We start from the raw sequence: 13,268 nt of genomic DNA, 5'->3' as shown, positions 1-13,268 counted from the left end.
CAGCTAAGAGCACGGGCGGGGCTGATGAGCTGCGGCCCTGCTGCTTGGTTGGCATTTGTGGTGGGTTTATCTCAAGGCAGACAATAAAATCCAGCTATAGCTTGCTTGTTTTATGCTTGGACAAGCTGAGTCGGCTTATTCGGCAGTGATCTTCATAGGATATTGTTGATAATTTAGAACCTGGTGATGTAGGTGGTGAGATTTGGCGGAGGCGCGGAGTGAAGACTCGTGGCAGGAGCTTGGGCCCTGTAAGCACGGCATTTGAAGCGCAGAAGACCCTCCCGAAAGCTGCGATTGGTTCGCTCGCAAAAAGTCCGAGCTGTTTGTTCATTGACCAATGTTGAGCTTGAGTCACTAACAATTTAAGACTCGTCCCTGTATCTTGATCACCATTTGGGGGCGGTTGTCGGGCGCATTTTCTGCACAGCCAGACGCGCCAGGGTGCATGTCCAGCCTGGATGCTCCCTGTATTGGCCAGACTTGCGACTTAAACGGCAAACCTGCAGCCCTCGTGGACTGGATGGCCACTCAGCAGGGCTGAAGGACTAGGTCCCATGTCGAAATGATCGTCCCAGGCTAGGCAGAGACATTCTCTCGCCTCCTGTTCGACAGCTCCACTAGGGAGAGAGCTTTATCATGCTCTACACCTTTTGCTGTTTATTGAGGGCAAACGCAGCGGTATCCATCATGGCCGGGCACTCGACGAAGCATACTACTACGAAGTAAAGTACCATTCTAATGCTACTATGACAGTCACCTGTAAAGTGGTCAATTCCCACTCAATTCAACCCTCTCCAACCCAAACCATGTCATCTTCCACTACAAGGAATGCGATTCATCATTCCAAAGTCCCGAAATCAGGAATCCACGCCAAAGTAGACTGGAAGCTCAAAACTCAACACGCATCACGGCATCCTGAACAATACCATTCGTAAACGTGCCAAGCCACAAAACAACCCCCTGCGTCAGCCCCCCGTGGTCTCAACCTCGTGATTGCCCGCCTCGGACTACCAACTCGGACTTCTCAATAGCGCGCTGAATCACCACAGCCTCGCCTCATGGACCTTGCGGCCACGCAAACGCAAAGCCACTTACGCCGGCTAGCGGCCAACGACAAGAGCCGCGCTTCCGCTCCACCGGCAAGACATACAATTACCGAGCCTCAGACTGTTTCTACCTCGACAGATCAGCAAATGACGGACCCTGACAGCACTCCGCAGGCGTCTCTGCAGCCCCCTGCCCCATCTTCCGGCCGCAAGGGGTCTAAGAAGGTTCGGACTGGATGCGTCACGTGCAAGTTGAGTCCGACCTCTCCTCTCCTGCCACAAGGGCACCTTGGAATCGCTTGCATACTGATGCGTCTGCAGAATCCGGAAGGTGAAATGCGACGAGACCAAGCCTGCATGTCTCCGCTGTACCAAAACGGGGAGGAAATGCGACGGCTACCTCCCTCAAAAGCCGGCCAGCAGCAATGATGATGCTGGAAGTCCAGGCTCAGAAGTTGCTCGCCTGACCCCTCCCATATCACCTTTCGCCGACTGGGCTGGCGGGAGTCGGGAACAACGCGCCTTTGACTTCTACCGCAACTTCTCTGCGCCGGCCATCTTCAGCGACGGATCCGGTGGTTCGACCCTGTGGAAGAAGCTTGTCCCGCATTTCTGCCATGCTGAGCCAAGCATCCGTCATGCCGTGCTAGCCATCAGCAGCCTCCACGAGTCTCTGTCACAGGAGAAGTCTGCCGACGCTGGAGACACCACATCATCCCCGAAATGGGCCGGCGTGCTCTCAAACACCTTCGCATCAGAGCAATACGGCAAGGCACTCAAGCATCTACAAGAATGGAAGCCATCCGAGTCCGCAGGGGTCACGGTCCCGCTTCTAGCATGTCTCCTCTTCATCTGCATCGAGTTCATGCTTGGTGATGAGAGAGCGTCGCAGGTGCACATCAACCAGGGCCGGCTAATTTTGGCGCAGCTTGATTCGTCAATAGCTGGAAACGACGTCAGCGTTATCAAGAAGCACTTTGTACCCATTTACAGCCGGCTAAGTCTTGCTTCGTTTTTGTTTGGGAGCAATCCCGCTGAGATACCCTCGAACCTGCGCTCTAGCTCCGCTACCAACTTGTACTTCGCGTCAGTCGACGAGGCAGAAGTCGCGCTGTACGAACTCATTGACGATGGACTCCGTTTCAGCAACATGGCTAAAGGGATAGTGTACTCCCGTCCAACAGATGACCCGCAACTTCAGACTCTCCAGCAACAGCAAGGGGAGATTCTGGCGAAGTTCAACAGGTGGCATGTTGCCTTCACAGTGATCTCAGCAGTGGAAGATGCGAAGAGGGCCGGGAAGCTCTGCTTGCTGTACTACCATACAGCCAAAATATGGATCAGCACCGCCATGTCCCCCCTTGAGACGGCGTATGACGACCATATTGCTTCCTTTGCCGCCATTATTCATCTTTCTGCCGAGTTCGTGCACTCTTCAAAGAAATATGTCAGGGATCCCTCCAAAGCAGCCATGTCGACACCCAAATTCGTCTTCGATACAGAGGTCATACCCCCGCTGTACTACACCATCACCAAATGCCGCCACCCCATGTTGCGACGAGCAGCCGCCGATCTCCTAAAACAGGAAGCTGTGACGAAACGAAGAGAGAACCTGTGGGATGCGCACATGTCGGCCGAGATAGGCAAGCGGATTATTGCGATCGAAGAGGATACCGGTCGCCGCGACGCACCTGACTTGGGAACTATGAATTGGGACGCTATCTCATGGACGGGGTCCGAGGAGCTCGCAAATCTCCAAGCGCCGGCGGCCGGCTTTCCCAGCGATACATCAGTGCCCTGTACGCAGCGCCCGTGGATTTCGAGAGAAACGAATCACATGCTCAATGAGCAATACGAAGCAGTAACCGACATTGCTCGGAGCAGGCAGACGACGCCAGGTTCGGTGTCCGCGGGGTCATCCACAGGTTCGTTGAGTAGCAATACCAGCTGGGGATCGATGCACCTCGAAGCACCGTTCAACTTGCCCGAGTTCGCAAGAGTCAAGAACGTGCTGATTGATAATGAGACGGCCCATGGGAGTTGGTTAACTTTGTTTATGGACCCGGAGGAAGCAGGTGCCCAGAGTTGGAAAGTCACAAAGGAGTTTGTAAGGGCTTGAGGCGGTGCTTAACCGCGAGTCAACCAGCTTCATAGATCTTCATGTCTAGGAGCTATTCTTTCAAAGCAGCAAACTGGCGTTCTTGAAGTTGGCATGTTATGATTGATCTTGCGATTCGGTCTTTTTCGAGTAGGAAAACTGCTGGCCTTTTTCCGAAATTAACATGAGTGTAGTGTTAAGAACCATAGGATCCAAAGAATTTGTTGTAAGATATTTGCTGATTACACCTTTTCCGCTTTTCTGGACTGATGGTTACTATTCGTGCGATCCCTCTCCAGCATGAGGTTTGTCCGGAGACCAGGTAATATGCTTGTCCTTCCAGTACCCCTGCTGGTACCAAGTCCATCCCAAGTATCTGAACTTCAGTTCTACGAAATCCATGGATGCGTATCCCAGGTCAATGAAGGCATATCGTCGGTCGAGCTTCCATGCACAATCAATCGACTCTTCAAGTCCTCGGCAGTTTGTACTACAGTCCAATCCGTGGCACACAACCTCAAAACGACGGCCTGATGACTCACCGACTCTCGGTGTCGAGCCTTTATGAGAAGGATCAGATTTCTCTCTTTTCTTCATATGCTCCAGAATTAGGCCCGGCTCGATGACCGATGAATGTTGCAGTCGACCGAATAGTGGATTTTCCAGTCGACGCCAGGTTTGGCCTGGCTGAATGAACGGTGAAGGCTGCAGTCGAATCAGGCGGACGGTAGGTATCTCCTTGAGCATATGAGCCAGTTCGCAAATGTTCTCTGAGATTTCCGGACCTCCCCAGGTACGCGTGTGTATGATCATGACTTGCTGAAGTTGACGAAAGCGCTGCCTGAACGCATTTGGTAACCCAGATTCCCAGAGAGGGAAGTAATAATTCGCATGCACCTCTATGTCCAAGCTCCTGATATATGGCAACATTTCCGTAGCGCATCCCACGGATCGGGAAAGCCCTGATGGGTCCAGGTGGAACGACGGGCGATTCAGTGTTCCGATATCTTTCCTGTAGAATTGATCAGAGGGCCCCCAGTTGAAGGCGAGGACAATCGTGTTTCGACGACCAATGAAGTCCAGAGCCTCTTCTCGCGTTTGTCGGCATATCTCAAAGAAGGGCAATTGGACGGCGTCGTGATGCGAATACCTCGCTACCAAGCGAAGTCCGCTAGGAAGCATACCGGTTGCTTCATAAATCAAGTCGCGTATCTCGCGCGGAAGGCCTAGGAATGAGCATCGTGGATGACATACTGTGAGATGCTCCTTTGTTGCGCTATCCATCTCAGTGTTGTCAATGAACGCTGGCGAGTCTGTCAAAACCTCATGGGAAATAGTCTCGTAGAGTTTGCTGGGTATGAATTTTCTGTTATTTTGCTCGATGTGTTGGCGAGGGTGGTTGTGGGTGTTTCATTCGCAGACGGATTGAGATTGCCTAGAAACAGGCAACTTGCCAAGGACGAAAACCTTGATCAAAGCTGATTTCTAGGAGTGCAAACTTAGTTTGTAGTACCGTATTGAGGGACATCAATGTCCATGCCCATGTTCATTGGCCACCGCTTTGGGTTGGCTGGAAGGTGACATGAACCCCCTACCCTCCACTTCAAAGGCTCCAGAGCAGGCTTGGCAAGGACAGCACGCAAGCAAAGCATGGTAGTGATGAAGAATTACGAAACTCGATTTTCTGTCTACCATGACGCCATGCCATGACCCAAGTAAACAGGTTGAGGCCGCGCGCGACCCAGAACTACCAGAAAGCCACTTGTCCCCCGACCCTGATTTGGTATACATTTTGACAAAAGCAAATGAAGCAACAAGCCCAGCATACGTGCCAGGGAAATGTACTCACACATGGAACTGAAATACCGCAAACGCCAACGCGGTCTTCAACCAAACCCATTTTCAGAACCCTGAACTACCAGCTCTTCCCCCGCTGACTTTGGTGACCCGTAAACCATCCACACATCGTCTTGACCGGCCTACCAGAAGCTGCACCATCCTATGTAATGCTGACAAAGGTTCTCCAGTTTCGTCGCCTCGGTAATGAGCTTGTTGACCTGGTTAATGACATCCAGCTCCTCATTGGGCTTGAAATCCTTGCCCGTCAACTTCTGTGACACACGGTCCAGCACTTCGACTGCCCTCGCGTTCTGGATCTCGGTGGGGTCTTGACCGTTGTTACCGTTAACGACACTGCCTTCATGAGCCATCGACGAGTTTGTTCTGGAACGAGAGCGCGCGACCGGTCCTCCGCCAGGCATTCCGGGTTCGGCTGCGAGGAGCTCCGATGGTGCAACGTCGGCTTCAAGGACGGAGGGTCGGCGGGCGCGGCCGCCTTGGGGCCCTGCAAGAGACTGTTCGCGTTCAGATCTGAAGTTGGGTCCCGCTGGGCTTGCAGCATTCGTAAGACGCCAAGTGAGAAGGGGATCATGGATGAACTGCACAAACTGTTAGTCAAATACCACCAAATGAAATCAACCGAACTTACCGCCTCCAAGACAGCCATGACGCTGTCCTTGTTGTCTCTCAAGACCCTCATGACATGCTCGCAGGTAATACGGAAGCTTCCCTCGATGTTGCTCACTTCCATGGCGTAGGTGAGCATACGGGTAAGCCGGAAGGGCACCCTCTCGGGATACTTCTCACGCTTCATGGCCACCTCGAAACAGTCACCGAAATCGATGTGGATGATCTTGCCAGTCACGCGGTCCAGCATAAGGTTAGACGGGTGACGATCTCCGAGACCAAGGATGTATCCGACCATCGACATGACACCGAGAGACCGGGTGTAGTTGGTACGACGTTCAAGCCATGCTTCAGAACTCTTACTCTTGAGCCACAGAACACGGTATAAGTCTTGGCCGGTGGTGTTATCAAGCGCATAACCAAAGACCTCAACCTTCTGCATAAGGGTAAGATTGTCGTAGTCGGGAGCCATCTGAAGCATGATGCGATGCTCGATATTAAGGAGGATCTTTCTGCTTTCGCGGTACTCTCGGATGAGGACGTGGAGGGTGTCACTGTTAGGTACCCAACCCAGCAGACCGGAGTTCTGCGAAAGTGGAATCGCCGGGTACCGCTGGATGTTGAGGTGACGCTTGTAGCACTCGGAATCGTTCGCCAACAAGGTGTTGCACAGACCGAACAACTGCATAACTCGTTCGTCCTGGCGGATATCCTCGTGACCCTTGAGCAGGAAGGCGTAGGACACACCGTCGCTGCCACTGATGTTGAGTTTTCGGGGCCGCTGTTTACTGTTAATAACCGTGAAGGTACCCTCAAACTCCATGATGCGGACAATGGGCTGGCCGCTGCGGTAGGTGCCGGGAACTGCCAGGTCCAGGTCCTTGGCGGCAAGCAACTTCGGCGAACAGTAAGGCAACTCGAGCGTAGTAAGCTGGGGTAGCTGTCGCGAGATGCGCCGGAATACCTGATAGTAGAGATCCCAAGCTTGGTTGAGGTCGTTGACATCTCGGCTGGCCTCGTACTGTCTGCACCACTCGCGTGCTTCAGTAAGGTCTCTGCCGAAAGCCTGGGTGAAAGAAATCTCGCGCAGTGTTTCGGGTCCCCGCTCAAGCTGATCGTGGAGAGGCTCGAGAGTGGCAAACATGCCCTCAATGTTGTGGTCGCCAAAGTAAAGTCGCGATGCTTCCTCGAGTCCCTCATGCCATTGCTCATGCCAGAGGACCGCGACCCTGATAAGTTCGTGGCTGACAATGTCGGCTTGAGAAACGAGGTTGGCGCTGTGTTGACGCATACTATCCATAATCTGAGCAGCGGATCGCGATCGACGAGTGTTCTGGGATGACTTCATGGCGACAGTCAATGGATACACCAGAGCCTGCGGGTGGGCTCTACCAACATCCGCCAAGAGACTATGGATCGACTGTTGCACGCGGCGAGTGGGCTGGTTGATACGGGCAATAAGCTGAGGGATGACCTCCAGCCATGTATCGACGCTGACATTCGTGAAGCCTTCGGTGACGGCGGCATTAACGTCGGCACTGGCGCCATGTGTGAACCACAAAGTCAGAAGACGGAGTGTATCCTGGAGGGAGCTTCCAGCAGACAGCGCTATCGACTTGAAGAAGCCGCGGACAGCCGGAACAACGTGCTCGATGACCATATGATCAGTCCTTTCGCCTCTAGTTGAAAGAGCCTGAACAATCTCAAAGTTGGCTAGGGCCCATGCGTGCCATGCCTTGTACCACCTCGGGTTATACTTCGTCGCCTGAGAGTACGAGGTGAGAATGTCCTGGACGTGCTCATACTGCCAGTTCTCCTTGTTCAGGGCAATCAGCCACTCGCCTTGGCGGAGGTAGCACTTGGCCAAGAGAACCGTCTGGTCATACAACGCCTTTTGAGTCTGCGGGTTCATGAGACTGGGGTCGATCTGGTGAGGGAAGCCGTAGTCGCTGGTCAAGTCCATGCCGTTGGGTGCCTGGGCAGTGAGGTGGGCCTTTGTCGCCTCGTAGCGATGCGCTGAATCGTTAGTAAACTTGCGCAGGCAGTAGAGAGTCCTCTCGGAAATTCCTGATGTGCGGAAAGCAGGTTGCTGGCCGACCTCCCACTCGTACTTGAGCATGGCGTAGATGATCTGCGAAGGGATGTTCCGGGGCAGGCCGACATTGGGCTGCTGCGGTCGCTCGTTCCAGTAGGGAATCAGCGTCTCCAGAGGAGCCTCTACGCCAATGAGCTGCTTGAGAGACTTCTCGGCGAGTCCCATGCGACCAGATTTGCGACAAAGGTTGGCGAATTTGATCCACATGTGCATGTTCTCCGCGGGGGTAATAACCAACGCACGAAGGCGAAGCATCCTTTGCCAGACCTCGACATTGCGTTGACAGCCCTTGAGTCTCGTCTCCCATGTGCGGCGCATGGTCGCCTTCTTCTTCTCGTCTGTTTGCTTGTACACAATGAGCTCCTCGAGTTCGGCCAGCATCTGCACTCTGACGACGACTTGGTATGCGCGGTTGTATGATTCGCTGACGAGGGCACTCAATTCGGTATCCAGACCTTCGCGCGCTTGCTGCACGCAATTCAGAGCTTCCCTAAACTGGTTGCGGTGCAGCGCAAGAATGGCGCCGAAGAAGGATCTGTCTGTCGAGTAGCGCTTCATGGACTGTAAGTAGCTGTCCATTGAATCCCACTTTCCGAGACCCCATGCCGCAGCGGTAGCCAGAGGAGCGATCAGGCGCTGAACGTCGGGAGAAGAATTGGCCCAGGTGTTGCTGGCAAGGCCTGCCAGAGCCTCCCACTCTCCAAGGGCGTGTAGACAACGCATCTTGCCCATGATGATATCGACGGGCACAGGCTTGTCTTCGGGAACCTCCATCTCTCGTTTCGTGTAGAACGCGAGCGCCTCTTCCCATCTCTCCAGCTTCTCGAACCATGTCTCTCTAAGTTGGATACCCTCCTTGTAAAGCTGGGCTTTGCGGAGAATACCAATGGCTGCATCAGATTGCTGAAGTTGGTTGTTGATCACAATAAGAGCCTCAACCGCACCACTGCTCTGGTCCTGCAAGAACTCCAACTCTTTGTAGTGGAGGGCCTTGGCATATGCGTGGCAACGAGCGGCTTCCCGACCGAGCACTCTAATGTCGATGGGCAGAGCCTTGTCGTCGTGTTCCATAAACTCGGCGAGGTTGAGCAACAGACCGAGCAGATCGGGAGGCACATTCTCGGACTTGATGGCACTCTCAATGTTCTGAATCAGTTCGTCCTGGAATTGCTCGTAGAGCTCACTCCAGCAAGAGACAAAGGCGGAGTTGAACAGTTCTCGCGCGAGCGGGAGATATGAGCTGGCAAGGGCGGCGCAGGCGCGGAGAGCGTGGTTGGGCGACTCGGTGAGCAAGGTCGTGGAGAACCTACGAAGCCATTCCTGCCAATCCTCCTTGGTTGACTTGCCCTTCGTATCCCACGCCTGCTTGAGATGGATCGCATTCATCTCCAACTTCTTTGCGCCAAGGTCAGCAAATGCCGCCTGGTCGTCGATTCGGTCGATGAAACGGTCGCCTGCGCCAAGGTCCTGAGGAAGCACCTCGCCCTTTTGCAGCTTGTTCACGAGCAACTCGTAGTTCTGGTGCTGGATCTGATGTAGCGCCAACACCTTGTTGACGGTTCCCATAAAGTGGAGGTAGTCCTTGCCCAGCTGCTGGATAAGACAGCACAGGGTGTCCAAAGCAGCGACGCGAAGCGTCATGTCACCGCTAGCCAGAATGCGCGTAAGAGGGTGAATGATCTTGGCCGCATAATCGTTGAGATTGACCTGATATGTGATCTTGCCGATGGTCTCAATGGCCTGCTTTCGGAGCGCGGGTGGCTGGCCTTGCTTCTCAAAGGTCCTGACAATAACAGGAATGATCAAGTGCATGTACTCCTCAGCACTGGATCCAAAGACCAGGAATGCATGCAGGACCTTCTCGGAGGGAAGGCGTCTTGTCGTTGCATCCTTCTCAAGGACCCCCAGCATGAGCGGCAACAGACCAGCTAGGTAGATCTTGAACTCGCCCTCTAGAGAGCGCGAGATGGCTTCGACCAGGCTCATGATCGTTGACTGCAGAGTGCTAGTCGTATGCCAGAACTCTTGGCAAATTTCGACAATCTCGGGCAGGAAGTTGCGGATGTGCTGTCGGACGATGGAGACCAGTGTGGCGAGCTGACTGAAGTAGGAATCAAGTCGGTTCTTGTCAGCAGCCCGAATCACACCGAGGAAGGCGGGGATGATTCGGTCAAGGAAAGATACACACTCCAAGCCTAGAGTGCGGAAAATATTCATGATCGCCTCGATGACGGACGCATGATGGCTGGACAGAGAGTTGTCCTTGAGAATCTGCAGCAGCGCATTGATGACCACAGTTGGGAAGTACTCCTTGCTGGATGGCGTGAGACCCGTCATCATAAGAGAGATATCCGTCATCTGTGTGCTCTCGACCCGGCGCTGTGCATCGGGCCGCCGCTGTTCGACCTGCTGGTACTTGTAGGGGTCCAATGCACCTAGGATACCCATTAGTTTAATGGTCTCCTGCCGAAGAGGACCGCGCTGGCCCTCGGTGCGTATTATGCTTTGCAGCAGTTCCAGAAGCTGAGGATACTCGAGATAGGGTTCGATGACGTATCCAGAGTTGCTGGCCAGCTGACCAAGGGCGTGAAGTGCGGCCTCTCGTTTGTTATTCGAGCTCTGGTCTTGCAGCGCCGCAATGATAAGGGGCATCAAGCGGTCCTTGTATGGCAGAACCTCCTCGCCACCGACAGTGGCAAGCTCACCGATTGCTCTCAGAATGGTTGCCGCGACAGAGGCGCTCGCGTCGTTGGCTTTCGGCAGAAGAACGGACATCATTGGGTCGACGTAAGGCTTGACCAGTCCCTGGGCATTCTGTACCAACAGGCTGAGTAGCTTTGCGCTTTCCTCCTTGTTCCTTGCAACGTCGGAAAACTCAAGTTCAGTGAGGAGCTGGATGAGGGTCTTGCGGAGGGAGGGGATGACGTATGCTGGGTTGTATCTAGCAAGGCGACCAATGATAGAAATCGCAACCTCCCGGATAGCAAAGACCTCGTCGTTGAGTGCAAAGAACAAAGTGCGGATATTCTCTGCCTTGGCCAGGTGCCTGTCGAAACGCTCGTCAAGGGCGGCAAGAACGGTCCGTCTGATATTCGGCTCGGGATCCGATACGCCCACGGTAAGTAGTCGCTCAATGACATCGCCAACAACCTGGAGAGCGTGGTAACTGGTCTGGTTGACGATGGGGTCGCGCACATAAAGCTGGCAGCATGTGAGAGCTGCGGCCTCTCTCGTCTCCGGATCCTCATCTTCGACGTACTTGACAGCGACGTCACGCACAAACTCATTCAGCACGTGGCCGGTAAAGTCGAAGCTGCCGAGAGTGTTGAGGGCAAGTTTGACCTCGGCCTTGCGATGCTCGTAGGCCAAAGGATCCTTGGAGTCCTTAGGAACAGCGGGCACGGCTGTGAGAGTGTTGGGGTGAGGAGCGCCTAGGGGCTTGAAGGGCTCTCCGCACAAGACCATGCTGAGCATGTCCAGCAATCGGTTTTGAATGGTGTCCTTGGCGGGAGGGATGTAGAAAGCCATGTCGACGAGGGCCTGGGTCAGCTTTGGCGTCAGGTCGCACTCGAAGATGGGGTCGAGCAGAGCTTCCATGTACTTGCTCAGCGTTTGGCCAACGGCAACGGCTAGTCGACTGATGCACTCGAATACCGCGTCGACGGGACCGCGCTTGCGAGCTGCCAGACTGAGACCTTCTCTGACGTGGGTCATAACTCCGTCAAGGTAAGGTGCAATGGCGCTCTTCACTGAGTTTGCGATGTTACCGATAGCCAGGAAGGCGTCATTGCGCTCCTTGTCCTTCTTCAGCATGCCGGACAGGTAAACCATGAACTTGTGGAGGTAGCTGCGGTCGAACTCTGCGGGAGAGTAGCTGGCCAGGTCGGGGATGAGGAGGACGACAGTCTTGCGGATGGTGACGTCGCGGTGGTCCTTGTAACGGAGGACGATTTCGCAGGCTTCGGGGTAGTGGTCCTGCATGAACATGCCGCCCTGCTCGAGCAGCTCCTTGAGCATGAGCAGCGAGGCGTGGATGTACTCGACGGAGCCGTGCTGCAGCCCGCGCATAAGTTCGGCGTAAGCCTTCTCCATCCATGTCTGTTTCAGCTCCTGGTCGCGCTCCCTAATGATGCGGAAGCAGGCGGCGACGGTCTCAGCGGACGTGGCGCGAATAAGATGGCGGTTGTCTCTCAAGCTGTTCCAGATGAGGTCCAAGACCAGACCGACGTAGTTGTACATGAGTGTGGGCGCCTGTCTCGCCAACTCGCGCAAAACGAGGGCGGCGCTGTAGCGACGCTCCTCGACTCGTTCGCTCTGGAGCCACTCGAGGGCCATCTGGGTTTCGGACTCGACCAGTTCGCTTATCATAGAACCGCCTGGTCGGCACATCTTGCCCAGGGCAATGGCAGCGGCTTGCATGGGGTTTATGTCCTTGCCGCGCAGTATGGTTTTGAGGTTTTGGTTGAAGCGGGCGAACATCTTGGTCGACTGCTCGGAGACTTCGACGTCGACGAGGGCATCGAGGGCGTAGACGCCGCCCAGGCGCTCGGAGGAATCATTTCCGTGGGAGATGAGTTGTGTAATTTTGTTGTTCACAGAACCGTATATCATGTTGAACTGTTCGATGGGGAGGTCTGGAGGAGGCGGAGGGTCAGCCAGGTTGTACATGATGGCGAGTTTGGCGCTTCTGCAGAGCGATGGGGTGGGAGTGGTGGTGTTGAGGGGAAACTTGGGACTGCTTACCTCGATGGCAGACCAGCACCAGGTCTCTGAGCTGGAGAGCCGCCCGCTTTCGAACATCGTCAGAGGTCCTTGGGAGATGTCAGTTGCTGCAGGTGCCATAGTCAAGCTCCCTGTCGCATCCCCAGAGAGGAGGAGGGGGCAACAGAGGCAGGAGCGGAAGGGGGAGGGAGACAAACCGTGATCTGAGGTCTCTGACAATATTGTCGAGTCGCTCGAGAGCGATCTGCTGTTGGGTCGCCATGGCTCACTGGCTGGCGCACCCGAGCGTTCGAGGATCAGAATGGGAGAAACATCGACTACAGGTCGGGGATATGGATTGCTGGTCGTTCGAAGAGGAGGGGGGTCGCAAATGAGGAACTAGTTGGTGGTGGTGGTGATCGTGGGAGGAGTGGGCGCGCTGTCGGACGCGAAAGAAAGGGCTGCAGCTAGTGCAGCAGTTGGCAGTTTGTTCACTGCTTGCCGTGGATTGTAGAAAGAATAAAAACAACAAGGTGTGAATGGCTGCACAGGAAGAAAGGCCAAGTGACGAAGGTGCCCTGCTGAACGGAAGACGAGGCTGAAGGTTGCGGTTGTTTGAGCCAGGACCAGACCAAGACGGAACCTGAGCCAGTGGAGGTGCAGTCCAGTCGGGTCAGTCTGCAGTGATGGAAAGTGCGACACTGGAACGCTGGAGTGGAGGGTCAACCGTGCTTGCCTCCCCCAAAAAGGTGGTGCACCTGGAGGACCCACTGTGCCGTTGCTGCCATTCCTAAAACCCACCCTGCCGAGGCGCATTGCTGACCTGAGCTACCCCAGCTTCAATTGGATCCTAGAGGTGCCC

The 13,268-nt window shown here is 54.6% G+C and overlaps 2 protein-coding genes across 2 annotated transcripts; one reads left to right on the top strand and one right to left on the bottom strand.

Annotated features, from left to right (window-relative positions):
* Positions 1–1,058: 1,058 nt before the first annotated feature.
* On the top strand, positions 1,059–3,165 carry GCG54_00007336 (uncharacterized protein; the record flags this gene model as incomplete). The annotated part of the gene is made up of 2 exons (XM_045407318.1): positions 1,059–1,291; positions 1,368–3,165. 2 exons carry the CDS (start codon positions 1,059–1,061, stop codon positions 3,163–3,165), a joined length of 2,031 nt encoding a protein of 676 aa, XP_045266239.1.
* A 1,958-nt stretch (positions 3,166–5,123) lies between these two features.
* GCG54_00007335 (Serine/threonine-protein kinase tor2) lies at positions 5,124–12,505 on the bottom strand (the record flags this gene model as incomplete). Its single annotated transcript, XM_045407317.1, has 3 exons — positions 5,124–5,582; positions 5,633–12,322; positions 12,449–12,505. The coding sequence occupies 3 exons, from the start codon at positions 12,503–12,505 to the stop codon at positions 5,124–5,126; spliced, it is 7,206 nt and encodes a 2,401-aa protein (XP_045266238.1).
* Between the last annotated feature and the right edge of the window lie 763 nt (positions 12,506–13,268).

This window comes from Colletotrichum gloeosporioides (assembly GCF_011800055.1).
Source record: "Colletotrichum gloeosporioides strain Lc1 chromosome Unknown consensus_32, whole genome shotgun sequence".
In the NCBI taxonomy this organism is placed as follows: Eukaryota; Fungi; Ascomycota; class Sordariomycetes; order Glomerellales; family Glomerellaceae; genus Colletotrichum; species Colletotrichum gloeosporioides.
Note: the sequence above shows the minus strand (reverse complement) of the source record. Positions and strands in the feature narration are given on the sequence as shown.